This window comes from Gobio gobio (genome assembly GCF_949357685.1).
Source record: "Gobio gobio genome assembly, chromosome: 14".
Lineage (NCBI taxonomy): Eukaryota > Metazoa > Chordata > Actinopteri > Cypriniformes > Gobionidae > Gobio > Gobio gobio.
This window is the reverse complement of record NC_137107.1, coordinates 35886174-35905118: the sequence shown is the minus strand read 5'-3', so window position 1 is coordinate 35905118 and position 18945 is coordinate 35886174. Positions and strand designations below refer to the sequence as shown.

Here is an 18945-nt window from a genome sequence, read left to right as displayed (position 1 = left end):
AATAGAAAAATGCCATGCCATGGGACCTTTAAAATGTGGACGGCATGCCCCCAAACCTCCCTAGCAAGCTCGATTTTGAACATTCATTTAAGTGCAGTTTAAGTGTCCAAACACTTTTGGGGCCACTGTGTGCAGATTCACCAGCAACAACACACGCACATGGTCCACTCCACAGAGGGAGAGAGCACAAAAGAGACACACAGGAGAGAGGAGAGAGACACAGGAGAGCGGGAAAAATACAGACCACGGCACATCGAACACATCGACGCCCCCCATTGTTGGCTGAACCCCACCCCTTCCCCTCGGCCAGAGCCTCTCTCTCTTTCTCTGTCCTGCCGCTCTCCCCCTCTCACCTCGCTCCAGCCCAGTCATGCGGTCCACACTGCACATCCGCTCTAGTGGTGGCCGGCGCTGCTTGCCTGCCTCTCGGGTGCTGCTTTCCAGGTCCAGGGATCCCTGGCTGCGTGACGGAGCCCCGGGACAGGTCTCACACGCCAGGCCACAGTCCTTTCCCTCCCCCCAGCCACGAATGTTGTGCGCGCTGACTGAGCTCTGCAGAGGCTGGGAAAGGTGGTGGTGATGGGGTGCCCCGTGTTGGTGGTGCGACGTTCCAGCACCGGAGATGTGCTGGTGGGGGCTGGTTCCGCTGGTTCCGCCATTTCCGCCTCCGCCATGATGGTGGTTGCCGTGATGGTGGTTGCCACTTCCGCCTCCACGGTGGCGGTGGTGCTGAATCGGAGAAGACGAGTTGGAGGACGTAGAGGCCTGGGCAAGTACTTGGGCATGACATGCCTCCCGTGTCTCTTTCAAGACCTCAAGCTCCAGGTTCTCCTTGCTTCCCCGGCTGGTTCCCAGCATGCCGCTCTCTCCAGTGATGGTATAGACCCGAGCAGGCTGCAGAGCGCACTCCACACACTTCTGCTGGTCCTCCTCTGCTGAGAAGCTGCGCTCTAGGGACAGTCGGCTCTTGGAGGAAGTCGTCGGAGGTGGCGGTTCCAGAAGGCCCACGGCGGGGTTAATCAAGCTGGGATCGGCGCTGCCGGCTGAGTGCTGGAGGGTGCAGCTGTGGAAGTTGTTGTTCTGTGCACACAGGCTGTCTGGGAAATCAGAGTCGTGGCCAACGAGGGTGTCAGACAGTAAGTGATCTTCAAATCAAACATTAGGACAGATGCCGAGAGAAAGAAATAGGAACAAGTGAGAAACAGCAAGAGATGCACAGAGAAAAAGACAGATGAGGTAACACACGCTACATTAAAAAGTGGCACAGTTCCTCATGAAACATGAACGCGCCTGGAGTCTGAGAACACCACAGGCTCTAAATGGACCAGGAAAAAAGAACAGCAGAGAGAAACGGCAGAAAGAAAGAGGAATGGAGATTTCTGACCTGATCCGTTGTGGTTCTCAGGATGGGTGTGAAGGTACTCTCCAAATGCACGAGCTGCTCTGAAAAAAACACACACACATACACACATTGGTCACTGGCAGGCCCACATTGTGAATACAGTCACAGCTGAAGGATGGTGTTAGGCACGACGTGCTGACAAGTCACGAGCAAATGACTCGGTTCTATTTCTGAATCGTTCAAAAAGACCCCAAAACCAAGTACAGGATTAAATCTGTCTGATGAATCTTTCAACAAATTAACTCACTAATCAGACGGAACAGTTTTGAGTACTTGAAGGGATAGTTCACGCAAAAAAGGAGGTTCTGTCAACATTTACTCACCCTCATGTTGTTCCAAACCTTTTGAAACACAAAAGAAGATATTTTGAAGAATGCTGGGAACCAAAACGTTTTGGTGCCCATTGACTTCCATTGCGTAAGCAAAATAAAGTATCGAAATATACTATTTTATGATCCACAGAAAGACCATGTTTGGAATGACATGAGGCTTACTAAAGTCTGTAACTATTTTAGGTTTTGGGTTAACTATCCCTTTAAGGTTTCTGAAACTTTAACTAGTATCATTACTGACGGATAGCTCATATGACAAGTATAGGTAAAGTACAAATTTGAGGGCAAAAAAATTAATACAAAAAAAACCCCTGTCAGCAGCTGATCATATTTAGCATTTGCTTTCATTTCTTAAATCCTAAACTAATTGAGCCCATGGTGGTGGTCTCTTTTACGAGAGAACTTCAGAGCATTAAAGTCAACTTACAAAACATGCATACAGCTGCATATCCTACATGTAAACATAACATTATATCACAATATTTATCATTTTATTTTTATTTCATTATAATTCTAGTCAGTTATTTTTGTGTTGAAACAATCATAATTTAGTTTTGCATAACCATGACCATAAGAGGTACTCACACTAGTGAGAGTTTACTTGCTGCTGTGCCTTTAAGACTTTCATGCAAATATCCTTTTCACATGTGATTGCACTTTGCACTGTTCACATCTGGCATATTAAACTCGTTTATACAAAAGATCAAGTAAATTAGATTTCTAATGATATGGCCCCCTTTAAATACACATTTCCCCACAAATGATCATGTGAAAGCCCTTGTAGATGGACGACGGTTCCTTGTGTGTCGTAACTCCTCCTGCTTCCAGATCCGGCTGTCAGTTTCTCTCACTTCTTTTTCAATTTAAGAAATGACAGGCCCAGTGCGGACTACTCTTAGCCTCTTAATGTCACCTGCTAAGCTGACACCAGCCTCGGGTATAAAGGGCTTTCATAAGGATATGAGTAATGCTCTGCATGCGGCAGCTGTCTGCATCGGGAGGTTTGAAAGCTGGACTCCTCAAACTTGAGAATGTTCTGCAGTGTGAAGGCTGAAATGAGGGGCAGGCATGTGGAAACGCATGTGACTGTGAAAAAGAGGGCATATGGCAGAAAGAAAGGTGGGAAAACAAGACTGGGGGAGAGGAAGGGAGAAAGAGAGAGGAGGTCGACGACGAGGAGGCAAACGCTCTGTGTAAATGTAATTGGTTGCTTTGTATTTCAGTGCCACCCACAGATTCAGATGTAGCGTTTTTATCTTTCCAGACCATGAGGAAGAATGTGGGAGAATGATGGATTTAAGGGTGAAAAAGGGACAGAGACATCGAAACAATTAGAACAAATAGAAATATGGAATGAGGATGGGAAAACAGAAATGAGAAATAAAAATAGAAAGATAGATAATATATACATGAATTTATAATTAATTAATTTATAATGAATAGCATCTATTAAATAATCATAACTACTATAGTCCGACCATCTTCCTAATATTGTGTTGGTTCCCCTTTTGCTGCCCTGACCTGTCGAGGCATGGACTCCACTAGACCCCTGAAGGTGTGCAGTGGTATCTGGCACCAAGATGTTAGCAGCAGATCCTTTAAGTCCTGTAAGTTGCGAATTGGGGTCTCCATGGATTGGACTTGTTTGTTCAGCACATCCCACAGATGTTCGATTGGATTGAGATCTGGGGAATTTGGAGGCCACGTCAACACCTCAAACTCGTGCTCCTGAAACCATTGCTGAACCATTTTTGTTTTGTGGCAGGGCGCATTATCCTGCTGAAAGTGTACATGGTCTTCAACAGTGCTTAGGTAGATGGTATGCGTCAAAGTAACATCCACATGGATGGCAGGACCCAAGGTTTCACAGCAGAACATTGCCCAAAGCATCACACTGCCTTCGCCGGCTTGCTTATTCTCATAGTGCATCCTGGTGCCATGTGTTCCCCAGGTAAGCAACACACACGAAAATGTGATTCATCAGACCAGGCCACCTTCTTCTATTGCTCCGTGGTCCAGTTCTGATGCTCACATGCCCATGGTTGGCGCTTTCGGCGGTGGACAGGGGTCAGCATGGGCACCCTGACTGGTCTGCGGCTATGTAGCCCCATAGGCAACAAACTGCGATGCACATTAACTTCTTGAGCAATTTGAGCTATAGTAGCTTGTCTGTTTGATCGGACCACACGGGCCAGCCATCGCTCCCCACATGCATCAATGAGCCTTGGCCACCCATGACCCTGTCGCCGGTTCAACACTGTTCCTTCCTTGGACCACTTTTGATAGATACTGACCACTGCAGACCGGGAACACCCCGCAAGAGCTGCAGTTTTGGAGATGCTCTGACCCAGTCGTTTAGCCATCAAAATTTGTCCCTTGTCAAACTCGCTCAAATCCTTACGCTTGCCCATTTTTCCTGCTTCTAACACATCAACTTTGAGGACAAAATGTTCACTTGCTGCCTAATATATCCCACCCTCTTACAAGTGCCGTGATGAAGAGATAAACAGTGTTATTCACTTTACCGGTCATAATGTCATGCCTGATTGGTGTATCGGTGAATTATACACTCACCTAAAGGATTATTAGGAACACCATACTAATACTGTGTTTGACCCCCTTTCGCCTTCAGAACTGCCGTCATTCTACGTGGCATTGATTAAACAAGGTGCTGAAAGCATTCTTTAGAAATGTTGGCCCATATTGATAGGATAGCATCTTGCAGTTGATAGAGATTTGTGGGATGCACATCCAAGGCACGAAGCTCCCGTTCCACCACATCCCAAAGATGCTCTATTGGGTTGAGATCTGGTGACTGTGGGGGCCATTTTAGTACAGTGAACTCAGTCATGTTCAAGAAACCAATTTAAAATGATTCGAGCTTTGTGACATGGTGCATTATCCTGCTGGAAGAAGCCATCAGAGGATGGGTACATGGTGGTCATAAAGGGATGGACATGGTCAGAAACAATGCTCAGGTAGGCCGTGGCATTTAAACGATGCCCAATTGGCACTAAGGGGCCTAAAGTGTGCCAAGAAAACATCCCCCACACCATTACACCACCACCAGCATCCTGCACAGTGGTAACAAGGCATGATGGCTCCATGTTCTCATTCTGTTTACGCCAAATTCGGACTCTACCATCTGAATGTCTCAACAGAAATCGAGACTCATCAGACCAGGCAACATTTTTCTAGTCTTCAACTGTCCAATTTTGGTGAGATTGTGCAAATTGTAGCCTCTTTTTCCTATTTGTAGTGGAGATGAGTGGTACCCGGTGGGATCTTCTGCTGTTGTAGTCCATCCGCCTCAAGGTTGTGTGTGTTGTGGCTTCACAAATGCTTTGCTGCATACCTCGGTTGTAACGAGTGGTTATTTCAGTCAAAGTTGTTCTTCTATCGGCTTGAATCAGTCGGCCCATTCTCCTCTGACCTCTAGCATCAACAAGGCATTTTCGCCCACAGGACTGCCGCATACTGGATGTTTTTCCCTTTTCACACCATTCTTTGAAAACCCTAGAAATGGTTGTGCATGAAAATCCCAGTAACTGAGCAGATTGTGAAATACTCAGACTGGCCCGTCTGGCACAAACAACCATGCCACGCTCAAAATTGCTTAAATCACCTTTCTTTCCCATTCTGACATTCAGTTTGGAGTTCAGGAGATTGTCTTGACCAGGACCACACCCCTAAATGCATTGAAGCAACTGCCATGTGATTGGTTGATTAGATAATTGCATCAATGAGAAATTGAACAGGTGTTCCTAATAATCCTTTAGGTGAGTGTATTCATTATAAATTCATGACAAATATGAAAAGTGATATTTAAAAAAATACATGACTGGTCAGCATTACTTTTCCCATTTTAAATATCCTTTTTTTTGCAGTTATGAGGTTATAAAAATGCATGTACGTTTAATAATAAAATAATAAATAATATATACTAAAAAAAATAGTATAGATATTAGCTGCAGTTCTTGTCAAATACTATAATACAATAAATTATTTCAGTAAAATAGTTTAAAATGAGTATAGCATGTCATGACAACTACCCAGGTCTGCATGTGTTATTACATATAATGGAAATTATCTCCATTAGAATATGAAAACAGCTTAGATTGGCTCAAATTACAGACTCATGAATAACAGTGACGCAAATCATCAGCTCAATAACCTCAAGAGATGCTCAAAACCTCATTCATACCAAAGCATCAAAGTAAGCACTTATTTGACATTTAATTCACAGACGGCTATAAAGAGAGTATCAGAGACAGAAAGAGCGAGAAGACGGGAACAAACTGCAAAACGAACGTCATGACGCTTCCCACAGGAAATATTTGTCACCACTGGCCCATCGTAAACAGCAGGAATCAAAGACACAGAAAGAGAAACACTAATTAGTTTGGGCCTGAGGGGGTATCATCAGTAACAATCGATAACACCATCTGAGAATCATGGGAAATTAATTAACCAATCAGAACAGCCGATTAAGATTTGAATAAATAATGAGGCCAGTATAACCAAAGAGACTTTGATGGTTCACTTTTTTATAATTGCATATTGATGGCTCAATAATAAACGAACAACAGCTTATTCTGTTTCGCATACGGTGGCTTTGGCACTTGCAACTGTGTAAATCTCCGGGTGAGTCATTGCTTTTCGGGAAGCTGATTCAGTCTAGGAGACATGACGGATGAGTCCTTAATACGCTGCGGCTGAACCCGTTTTGGCCACACAGACAAATATTTGCAGTCACCAACACATGCATTGGTACCTTTAATGTATTTAATGAACCTGTTCTGCACAATATATGGCCCACGCATAATCACATGCATTCCCCACGCACGGAAAAACCCACTCCGATCTCAATACTGCAACCTCCTCCACAGAAGCTGTCACACGCACTGGGATTGTTCCACAGGGATCCCTGGTGGCTTGCAGTCGCCCTCAGCTTTCCTGACGTAACGTACAACAACATGACACTTGTGACAGCACTTTAAATTATTCAGTTTCACCACTAACAGGTCGTGTTGAACCGGCCCATTCCGTAACAAGCATCCTCCAATGCGAGAGGGTTAATTGGAGTGCCAGTTCAGTCTGAAGAGCCACATACTTGACCTGAAGAGTGGGGGGATGCAGAAACGAGCAAGGGTAGATGGTACTTCACCTGATGGTGTATAAATAGCTAAATGACATAGTCAATGCTTCATTTGTAAATGAATAATTGCTGGATCAAAACCATATGTTAACCATACAACTTTTCATACAATGACAACTATAAGAGCATCATTAACAAGTTTCTGCACAGCCCTAACTACAGCCTAGTGTATTATTCTGTCACGTATACAGCTATGTTGAGACAAAAAAATAATTCACTTGATCAGTGATATTCTCTCTCACCGCCGACATTGCCTCTTTCATTAGCTATCGATTTCTGACTCATCCCATTGCTTGAGTCTCCTGCTATTCTGATTAGTAATACTAGAATTGTCCAGGGAGCAGTTCCATCTCCTCTGGATCTCTTTTGATCAGAAACACCATCAGCTTTACTTGCGGATATATAAAAAATGATAGAATGTCTTTAGCCACGTTTCCACAGCAGGAACTTTCCCCAGGAACTAGGAACTTTGGAGTGGTACATGACATGTTTCTTTCGACCATAGGGAACAGGGACTAAATGAAGTTCCGGGTAAAAATTGCTCCCTCATAAGCCCCGTTTCCACCAAAATTACCTGGAACAATTTGTCCCAGGAACTTTTTTTCCCACAGACCTGTTGCTGTCTGCGTTTCCATCGTGGTCTAAAGTACATTGAAGATTAGTTCAGCGACGTAGGACTGTGCACGGCTTTCCAGTTCAGCTGGATTTCGTCCACCGCATATAAGCTTAATAAGGCCTCATTGTCTGTCCATCGGCTGTATTTTTTAAACTTCATTGTTGATTCGAATAGCAAACAACTCGCACTGCACGCAGCGCAACAGACTTTGAAAAAATGGTGGTTGAAATAAAATACTGGTTGGATTCAACTCAACCAGCATGTTCAGCGCCCAAGTCCCACCCCCGAAAGTTCCTGAACTTTGAAAAAGTACTACCTCGCAAACAGGGCCGTTTGGAGGGGGAACTTCATTTAGACCCTGGTTCCTGCGGTCGAAACACACTGAGTAGCACCCAAAGTCCCTAGTTCCTGGGGAAAGTTTCTAAAGTGGAAACTCGGGTAAAAAAAATCCATGCTCACGAGGTAGTACTTTTTCAAAGTTCAGGAACTTTTGGTGGTGGGACGTGGGCGCTTAAAAGTCTGTTACTGTGTGCAGTAATAGTTGTTTGCTATGCGAATCAACAATGGAGTTTAAAAAATACGACCGATGGACCGATGACGAGGTTCAGGCTCTATTAAGCTTATATGCGGAGAACGAAATCCAGCCGGAACTGGAAAGTTGCGCACAGTCCTACGTCACCGGACTAATCTTCACAGTACTTTAGACCGTGATGGAAACGCAGACAGCATCAGGTCTGGGTGGAAAAGAGTTCCTGGGACAGATTGTTCCGGGTAATTTAGTTAGAAACTGGGCTTTTTTGACAATATTAACATTTTTATTAGAATAAATCCTCAGGTATAGGCCTATACACTCTCTCCAAACTTTCCGCTGCTCACTGCCCGCAAAATAAGCAGTAAACACCAACCAATGAGAGTGATTTTGAACATAAGAAAGCTAATTGGTCTATATATGTTGAGGGCCAATAGCAAAACATAACCTCCAAATACATCTGCATAAACCCGTGCCTGCTCTGTCTCTCTAACACAGTCACCTATAATACAATGCAAATATAGTGTGGGTAACAAAATCTGATTGGTAGCATTTGTTTGTCAAGAAACCAGATCGTTTAAAACAAATAAAGCAAGGCTCAAATAAAGCACAGGACATAGTGCTTTTGTCATCGCAAATGCCCCTGTTTTCAGCTTGCTTTACATGCATATCATTATAGTACAGCTCTTTTTTTAAACCTATAGCGAGCATAGTGCCTACATAGGGCGCTTACTATTTAGGCAGCATCCTAACAGTCATGGAATCCCATATGTAACAGAATTGGAACCGTAGTATTCAGTATACTATTACTACTGAATGAAATTTGAACATTCAATACTGAGCTTGTCGCAAAACATAATAATAAAAAAAAAAATCTATGACATTTTATTAGATTATATTATAATTAATGAAATATATCATAATAAATGTTCATCGAATTTATATTTTATTTAAATTAAAATTGACATTAAAATAAAATTCAAGGTAATTATCCATCCGCTCTGGCAAACAATATTTTTATATTGCCTTTTTTTCCTGTTAAGTCTTTGATTAACATCAGCTTGACGTCCCAAGCTGCGGGAATTATCATATTAATAAAATATCAGAAGAAATACAGGAAGATAAGAAGGAAGGAAGGGGAGCAAAAGAGAGGGAGGGGGAGAAAATGGGTAATGGGTAAAGTGAGAAAGAGGAAAAAAGAGAGAGAGAAAAAAGAAGAGCCACTAAGTGATGATGAAATAATAAAAGGAAGTCAGCATGCTTCTAGACATGTGACCAAAAATATAGGTGAGCAAGAAGAGGAAAGGCTATGTGTGTGTGTGTGTGTGTGTGTGTGTGTGTGTGTGTGTGTGTGTGTGTGTGTGTGTGTGTGTGTGTGTGTGTGTGTGTGTGTGTGTGTGTGTGTGTGTGTGTGTGTGTGTGTGTGTGTGTGTGTGTGTGTGTGTGTGTGTGTGTGTGTGTGTGTGTGTGTGTGTTTGAGGCTGGAGTGTAGGAATGCATCGTGTGAGTCCAAGGGGTTGGAGAAACAAGGTAGGGAAAAAAAAAAAGTTCTGAGAGAAACATTAAACATGAAAGCGTATGAAATGCGGTGAGAGAAGATGCAGGGAACTGGCGGAATTCAATACGACAGAAGAGTTATTTCCAGTGCCAGAAACACAAACATTCTTTTAACCAATTAAAGACATTTACATTACATTTCTATTTCAAACAAATGCTGTTTGAAATGCTTTTGAACTATCTACTTATCAAATAATTATTAAATAAATGTATCACGGTTTCCACAAAAATATTAGACAGCGCAATTCTTGACCACCAAATCAGCATATTAGAATGATTTCTGAAGGATCATGTGACACTGAAGATTCAGCGTAATGACGCTGAAAATTCAGCTTTGCCATCACATGAAAACATTTTTTTTTAAATTATAATTTATTAAAAATAATCAAACAGAAAACTATTTTATTTTTAAATTGTAATAATATAATAATGTATATATGTTATATATAATGAAACTTCTTTCAAAAACATTTTAAAATCTTACCGACCCAAAACTTTTGAACAGTATTGTAAAGCAGTATTTTCTTTTCCCATTAAAGAAAATGCATCATTTATCCACTGTTATGTCATTCCAAACCTGTTTTTGTCTATAAAATGAAAGCCAATGGGGTCCAAAACGACCCTTAACACAAAGTACTTTCATAAAGGGTTGGTACCTACATCTCTAGAGAGCACTGCTCTTTATGTTTCTTTACTTTCAGCAGTGTTACTCTACACAAGCAGCACATAAAAGCATGGACATTGGACACAGTAGGAGAGAACCAAATCCATGACACTGTCCTCACACATTTCCACACATTCGCATACACAGCAGGCATTCATGCATGATACATACACACACTAGAAAATTCACACTCAAAGACACTCTCAAACACAGCGCCGTCATAATGCAGCAGAGTAAACTACTGTACAATTGATGTTAAATGCCGTGAATGCCATGTGATTCATTTTCACAATAGGCAACACAGTTTAAATTAATCACATGGCATTTAACATCAGTTTAGAACTGAGTGTGCATGAGCAGGTTTCAAATTGTCCACGTCAACCAACTACCATTGAGAAGAAAGCTAACAGACCTCTTTCTTCAGTTATTATATTATAATTAAAAATGAAATGATTTAGGTAAACTGATTGTCTAGACTGCACCATCTTCTTTTTAAGAGGCAAACACTTCACTAGCATTTTCCCCAGAGAACCTTATGCATTTAATTCAGGCAAGTCCTTATAGGTGAGTGGATAACATGCATTTAATATGAGCCTAGGGACAACCAAACAATCAAGCAGTGCTCATAGCTTGCTTCTTTGACACACTTTCCTCTGTTATATTCTGAGCTAGTAAAAACGGCAGAATGGCTAATGGCAAGTTCTTGTAGTGCATGTTTGCGCTGCATATGGGACCTGCGCTTCAGCACAGACCACAGATTAAAATGTCACCCTCCTCCCTCTTCCACGGTTTGAGAGCTGGGCTTAATGATGCCTGGAACCCTCCTTCGCCAAGAGCGTACCCTCTCCTCGACTCTCACTCTACCCTCTTCTCTCTCTCTCTCTCTCTCTCTCTCTCTTGCATAAAAGCAGAGACAACAATGTCAAAGGCGTAATCGTAGAGTGTCAGAGTCATCCTGAGATCTGCATTATCTCAAACGGTCAGAGTAATTACAGGACACGGTCTCATCTCCGCTACCAGAAAATAAATAGAGCAGGAAGTGAAGGGGGGAGATGTACTAAATGACTTCAAGTATATAAGAAGTGGAGTACTTGCAAAGATGTACAATTAATTTGGCTAAAACTGTAAGGCAGACGATTTAACGGTTTTGCATAGTGGGAGGTATTATCTAGGATTTGTTCTTCTGGCATTTGGATTAAATTGAATTAGTTAAGTTTTACCTACTGAAAAAAAGGGATAGTTCAACCAAAAACAAAGAATCTGTCATTATTTACTCACCCTCTTGACGTTCCAAATCCGTATGCTGATATTTTTTCTGTGAAACACAAAATGAGAAGTTTTGAGATAGGGATAGCTGCAGGTCATAATGGGCATGGCGAAATGTACACTGACCCCTACCTTTCAGCATGCCCATTACTCCGACCTGTAGATACCCACACTTGGATTTTGAGGGATCTTAGTGCAGGTTTTTTTCTATACAATGATCACAAGATTTTTTTGTGAATATTCGGTTAAATTTCAATCTGTACCTCACAGAAAACTATCAAATGGTTACAGAATACTTGAAATACAGTGCATGAGTCATATTGACTAGTGGTTTGTGTTTATGTAATTTTGTTTAAAAACATTTTTTTTATACATTTATACAGCAAATGACCGGCTGAACGAAATGAACTGACGTGAAGGCCAAGTATGGTACTCCGAATTTGTCCTCAGCATTGAACCCATCCAAGTTAGTGCACACACATTAGGAGCAGTGAGTACTGAACACACACACACACACACACACACACACACACACACACACACACACACACACACACACATACACACACACACATACACACACACACACACACACACTGCGAATCATGGACACACACCCCCGGAGCAGTGGGCAGCCATTCACAACTGCCCCCGGAGCAGCACAACTGTTTTCAACACTGATAATAATAATAATAATAATAAAAAATGAACAACAAATCAGTATATTAGAACTAATTCTTGAGTTGAAGGATCATGTGACACTGAAGGCTGGAGTAATGATGCTGAAAATTCAGCTTTGCCATCACAGGAATAAATGACTTTATAATTAATAAATAGAAATTTTTTGATCAAATAAATGCAGTCTTGGCGAGCTTAAGAGACTTATTGTTAGATTAATGTTACAATTCAATGAAAATTAAGACTTATTTTATACAATTATATATACCCAATACACAAACACACACAAAAATATAATTTACAAAGCTGTTAACAGAAACCGACAATAGCTAACCTTCCATCCACCCAAGTCATTTATGAAGTAGGACAAAAGAGTCTGAGTTTCTTCCCCGATTGCAGCAACTTCCATTTATATTACTGATATTTTGCTGCAATTTCCTAGGAAGTGACGTTTTTGTTCTCTTTAAGTGACATTCCAATTTTGTGCATATAGTAAATTCAATTCGCAACTTTGGATGATACGGTAGGGAGATAAACACTGCTGTTAATCGGCCAAGTGGATTTGGTTATTGGCCGATGGTAATAATATCAAATTCGCCAAATATTGTCTGATATATTGGTTGTTAATATGAACTACTTTTATAGACTACTACTTTTTTAACATAAACTTGATTTCCATGAACTGTCATATGAAAAATGTATAATTTCTAAGTGTGTTGAAAGCAGACGAGCTTGACCAGGGTAGCTATGATGGGTATCTAGCCAAAATCTGCATGTCCGCAATATACTAATAACTAGCAATTTTTTCATTTAAAATGGTCACTAGCTGATCCAAATTAGCTGGTCTAGGTTGGCGTTTCAGCAGGGTTTAAAAATTATTTAAATGTCGACCCAATGGTTCATGTGGCCGGTCCCACAAAAAAACCCAAGCTATATATGAAGATCTTCATAAATTCCCTGCTTTGATATCTAATATGAACATACAAGCTATTTTTAATGTGCTGGAAGGAGTGTGACGACAGGGTTATGGGTCTAGATCTTTGCTGGGAAACTCTAAGTACGTCTGAAATGCCAGCATTCTGCAGATTTATCTGCGGTCCAAAGATCAATGAGTCAGATCTCATCAGCCAGCAGTGTGCTGAATAAAAACACTGAAAAGAGCTTCACTTCCCACTCGATATCTCAGACTAGGCTTAAAGGGTTAGTTCACCCAAAAATGAAAATTCTGTCATTAATTACTTACCCTCATGTCGTTCGACACCCGTCAGACCTCCGTTCATCTTCGGAACAGAAATGAAGATATTTTAGTTGAAATCTGATGGCTCTGAAAGGCCTCCATTGGCTCAATGGCACGTTACACTCTCAAGACCCTTAAAAGGTACTAAAGACGTTGTTACAAAGTCCATCTCACTACAGTGGTTCTAAAATAACTTTATGAATCGGCGACAATAGTTTTTGTGCGCAAAAAAACCCCTAAATAACGACTTATATAATGATGACGATTTCAAAACGGCCTCATGAAGCTTCGAAGCGTTATGAATCAGTGAGCCGAATGATGATTCGGATCGCGTGTCAAACCGCCAAACTGATGAAATTTGGCGATTCAAACCGCTGATTCGACTCGCTGATTCATAACGCTTCGAAGCTTCATGAGGCCGTGTTTTGAAATCGTCATCACTATGTAAGTTGTTATTTAGGTTTTTTTGCGCACAAAACTATTGTCGCTGATTGATAAAGTTATTTTAGAACCACTGTAGTGAGATGGACTTTGTAACGACGTCTTTAGTACCTTTTAAGGGTCTTGAGAGTGTAACGTGCCATTGAGCCAATGGAGGCCTTTCAGAGCCATCAGATTTCAACTAAAATATCTTAATTTCTGTTCCGAAGATGAACGGAGGTCTGACGGGTGTCGAACGACATGAGGGTAAGTAATTAGTGACAGAATTTTCATTTTTGGGTGAACTAACCCTTTAAAGAAAGGCAGACTCTCTTCAGATACTGCAGGCATGAGAGAATATCCAGGAAGCTTCCTTAAAAGGTCCCACATAGGTCAATGATTTTCTGTGTCTGTTTTAAGTGCAACAGAGATTACGCTGCACTGGACTTACAAAGCTACAACTGACAGCAGTCTCAAGGCTGTCAAAGAGGTTAAATGCTACATTTATCATTATGAATAGCCTTTGTTCTGTCTAAGATGTCCTGGTGCTTTACATCAGCAAAAAAAACTAAAATCGATAAATAAATAAACCTTCCTACTTTCTGGCTTTCTGGAAACATTATTAAAACAAAACGAATTTAAAAAATAGGCAAAATTGTGTTTTTAAAGTAATGTATTTTTTTCCTACCCATTGGCAAATAGTTTGTTCCTGTTTTAAGCATGAACCTCACTAGTTTAATTTGTTATATTTATGCTTCAAAAATATGCCAATAGAGCAATAAAATAATACATTCTTTAAGAATATATAGCCTCTTTTTGCTTCGTCAAAGTTTTGCTGGAAAACAAGATGAAAACACAGATTAAAAATGTTTTTTTACAGTGTAAAACTCGGTCTCATATAAAAAATATATGCATGTATTTGTCAAGATGAGATGGCGTGATAGCATAGCCAGTGACTCAGCCTCTCAGCTCATAAATCAGAGTGGATGAGCATCAAGTAGAACTCTGCAGATCACTCATGATTAGCATACAAACACTGTACAGACCAGGCTCTCCATGCTGACCCGCTGGCCCTGAAAGCATTCAGCCTAAAAATGACTCAGACAAAATAAAAAAATAAAGACAAAAAGAACACAAAAAATGAAAACAAGACCAACAGGAAGAACCCATTACATAAGCCATACGAAGTGATTTTGAGTAGAAAAAAACTATTGCTACACATCTAGGGGCCATTAGTTCAAACTTGAGAAAGCTAGAGAAAACCACTACAAATGCATGATGTGGCCGAGCTGAGAAAAATGTAAGAGTAGTGCAGGTTGAGAGCAGGATACTTCCTGTTCTTTAGTGTGTCGGAGTGGGACTATTGATCCTGTGTTATTCGCAGAACATGGTCCACCTACAGATTTTGGTTTTGAACAGCTCAGTGGTCATGACCCATGTGTCTGGAGTATCAGAGACTGCTTTCACGAGATGCAATAGTCCCCCGGACAATGACGAATCCAGGAGCTGAAAGGGATGTTCAATAGTAAGTCGGCACAAAGCGTGCATGTTATTCCAATCTGTGTTGAGAATGACTAGCTTATGACATTGAAGACATTTCTCTGACAGGCGTCTAATCTGAAAGTGCAGGGTTTTAAATTTGGCTTCGGCTGACAATTACTCTATAGCACAACACCTCTTTCTTTGCTCAAAATCACTATAATTTACAGCCTATAATAACAGTAACAACTGCCCTGGGCCAATGACTAATTCCTTTGCAAATGAGCAGTTTCTTCCTGCAGGGCACAGGTCCCATATCTGAAGTCTGAATGCTGTCTGAATACTCAAATGCAACTTGCTTTTATTTTCATTCAAGGCAGTTTTATGGCCCTTTATTTTGATAGAGCAGAGCTTTATTTTCCAAGACCCTCTATTAAGTGACAACATTTGAAGATGTTCTGATTCATGATTTCTGAAGGTTGAAAGGATGAAAATTAAGCTTTGCATACAGAAATAATTGTAAAGTATATTAAACCATTATTTTAAATTGTAATAATATTTCACAATATTACAGTTTTTCTGTACAGGCTTGATGAGCATAAAAGTAAAAATAGTAATGTTACCAAACTTTTAACCGGTTCTATGAATATATATGTATTTGTTCGAATGTCATGTGTGGTCCTCCATACTATGAGCAATTTGATTAAATATTATAGAGCTTGACAAAATGTATATACGCTTGTATAAATGTATAACAAATTATATTCATAGTTTAAAAATTAAATGACTTTTGATTGTACTAATTGCCAAAACTTTCCTAGGTCTAGAAAGCACACTAAAATTCCCTCACTCAGTATATCTAGGTTGTCCATCTTCATGAGAACCGTGGTTTGTAAATAAAAATGGTAGTTGTTAAAGGAGTAGGTCACTTCAGAATAAAAATGTCCTGATAATTTTCCATGTCATCCAAGATGTTCATGTCTTGAGAAATTAAGGTTTTTGAGGAAAACATTCCAGGATTTTTCTCCATATAGTGGACTTCAACGGAGTCCAATGGGTTGAAGGTCCGAATTCCCGTTTCAAAGGGCTCTACATGATCCCAGATGAGGAATAAGGGTCTTATCTAGCAAAACGATTGGTCATTTTCAAAAAAAAAATTGTTGTCATGCGTGACGTGGTGTTAATCTGTGTACGGTTCAAAAGGTAGGTATGGTAAAAAAAAACTCATCTCATTTTCTCCTCCAACTTCAAAATCATCTGAAATCATTGTATTACATTTTTTTGTAAAGGCCGTTTGACTTAGTCTTTGCAAGTGTAAACACAGGGGTGGTACTTCTGCCTATGTGTATGACCTTTCCAACGTGATTACATGATAATTACATGAAAATGATAATTTCGCTAGATAAGACCCTTATTCCTCGTCTGGGATCGTATAGAGCCCTTTGAAGCTGCATTGAAACTGCAATTTGGACCTTCAACCCATTGTACCCCATAGAAGAATCCTAGAATGTTTTCCTCAAAAACCTTAATTTCTTTTCGACTGAAGAAAGACAGACATGAACATCTTGGATGATATGGGGGTGAGTAAATGATCACAAAATTGTAATTCTGAAGTGAACTAATCCTTTAAGGGAACTATGAGAGATAGGATTTCAGCTAACACCTGGATCGTTAACTGTTATAGCTTAATTTATAACTTGTTTTGTCTTATTTTAAATAATCTTAAGCCATCTTGTGGCCCCAGTAGAAGTGTGCTGAGGCCGCCTGGTTGAGAACCACTGCCCTAGAGAGCTAATCACCTAAGACCCTTTCGCACAGAGCCTTGATCCCAGAAAATTGCCATAGAAATGCTAGAGTGCTTTCTGTGTGAACGCAAACACATCCAGGAATCGATCCCGGGATGGGGACCTAGTAACATTGCTGGGATCAGTCCCGGAAAGCGCACTGTTTTGAACAAAAGGCATGACCAATGCCGTAAGGGGTGTGTCGTAGTGATAATGACGTAGTTATCGTGCAACTCTTTGACCGGGGGTTCTAAATGCAGATCAATGTTCACGTTGCACATTAACAAAGAAGAAAGTTTGTGTTCATCAAGGAACAAAGGAAAAACTGCAAACTGGAATGAAGCACAGACCAGGGAGACATTACATCATGATGTCACATGCCTTTACAGGATCTTTATGGGATGTGTGTGAACGCATGCGCACATTCCAGAAAATCACTGGCAGTGTGAATGGACCAAAATCAAACGATCCCGGGACAAATCATCAGTGTATTTTCCGGAATCTCTTGTGTGAAAGGGGCTTAAGACTTTCACTAATTATTTGATCATAATTAAGATTCATATGTTCAGCATACAACATGTAGATTACTCATGCATTAAAATTAATATTTTTTAATATTGGATTACTCAAAACCCTATGTACCTATTCATGTTAACACGTTATGTCTGTTTAGGATGCTGTCTACCATTCATTGATACATTGGTCATTTCTACTCAGCATGCAAAGCTGTTTGCACAAATATACCTGCCCTGCATACTGAACAGCCACTCGTTCAAGCTTATGACACACGCACACACGCGTAAATGCACCGAGGTAAAGGAATGCCATCCCATTCATCACCTCAATCCTTGCCTGAATGCTGTACATCTACAGCAAGATTTAGTAGACAAGGTCGTTTCAATGACCTCTATCAACAAGGAATGACAGTGCCAGAGTTTATCCGTTCGAATGCAACAATCACAATCCATTCTGCATGTGAACATTAAGAATGCAATGACTCACAGCATCCCTGAGGCACCAGGCCCAGGCGTTAGGGTGAGAAGGTGAACCACCTGCCATCTTATGAATTATGACAGACGTGATACACATGAGAGCTAAACACACATTAGTTATGTAAGAATAGCTCTATAGGCAAGACTAGTGGTCAATCAATATCATTTTTTATGAATAATAATAAAAAACATGCTGCTATGTCAAATAACATGTTGATTTAATCCTTGTGGTGACTATACCATTCTCTAGGTTACAATAGCGCAAGTCAGACTTCCTATAATTCAGTGTGACACAAAAAACCCAGTCAGTCACGGATGATTGACTGATCGAGTCAGTCTCGTGCATACTTGCCTGTTGCAAGCGGTGAAGGACACTGTCAATGCTTTGATCTACAGTTAAGACAGGCGAGTAGATTACTTTTTAGGCAGCCACGCTGGAAAATCCATCTTAAATGGGCAGCTGATCCAACATTGTCTAAACTGATCATTAGCATTGGCTAGACCATCTTAGACCAGCCAACAAAACAGCTTAAGGTGGTCAAGCAGACTTCTGGAATAAAATGGAAGTTTAAAATGGATTTTGCAACAGCATTCTCACATCTACATTTAATTATTAGAGTCAATTTAGGAAATAAAAAGTTTATTTCCTAAACAGTTATCCTACACTCAAGAGTAAATAATAAAATGAATTAATGAATAAATATAATAATTACATTGTGGGACCATTTACTTAAAAGGGATAGTTCACACCCAAAAATCTAAAACCTGTTTTTTGGGGGGTTTTAAACCAGTAAGCTATGATTTCTTTCTTCTCCCGCTGAACACAAAAAG

At 40.6% G+C, this 18945-nt stretch overlaps 1 protein-coding gene across 1 annotated transcript in view; it reads right to left on the bottom strand.

Moving 5' to 3' along the window:
• Positions 1-11724, bottom strand: part of nsmfa (NMDA receptor synaptonuclear signaling and neuronal migration factor a) — a gene marked incomplete at its 3' end in the record, with an annotated part of 43401 nt that extends 31677 nt beyond the window's left edge. The window contains exons 1-4 of the mRNA XM_079834956.1: positions 11657-11724; positions 11537-11573; positions 1385-1443; positions 354-1145 (exon numbers count right to left, since the gene is read on the bottom strand). Coding sequence (XP_079691082.1) covers positions 354-1145; positions 1385-1443; positions 11537-11573; positions 11657-11672 — 904 coding nt within the window. The 5' untranslated portion in view covers positions 11673-11724. The remainder of the gene's footprint in view (positions 1-353; positions 1146-1384; positions 1444-11536; positions 11574-11656) is intronic.
• Between the last annotated feature and the right edge of the window lie 7221 nt (positions 11725-18945).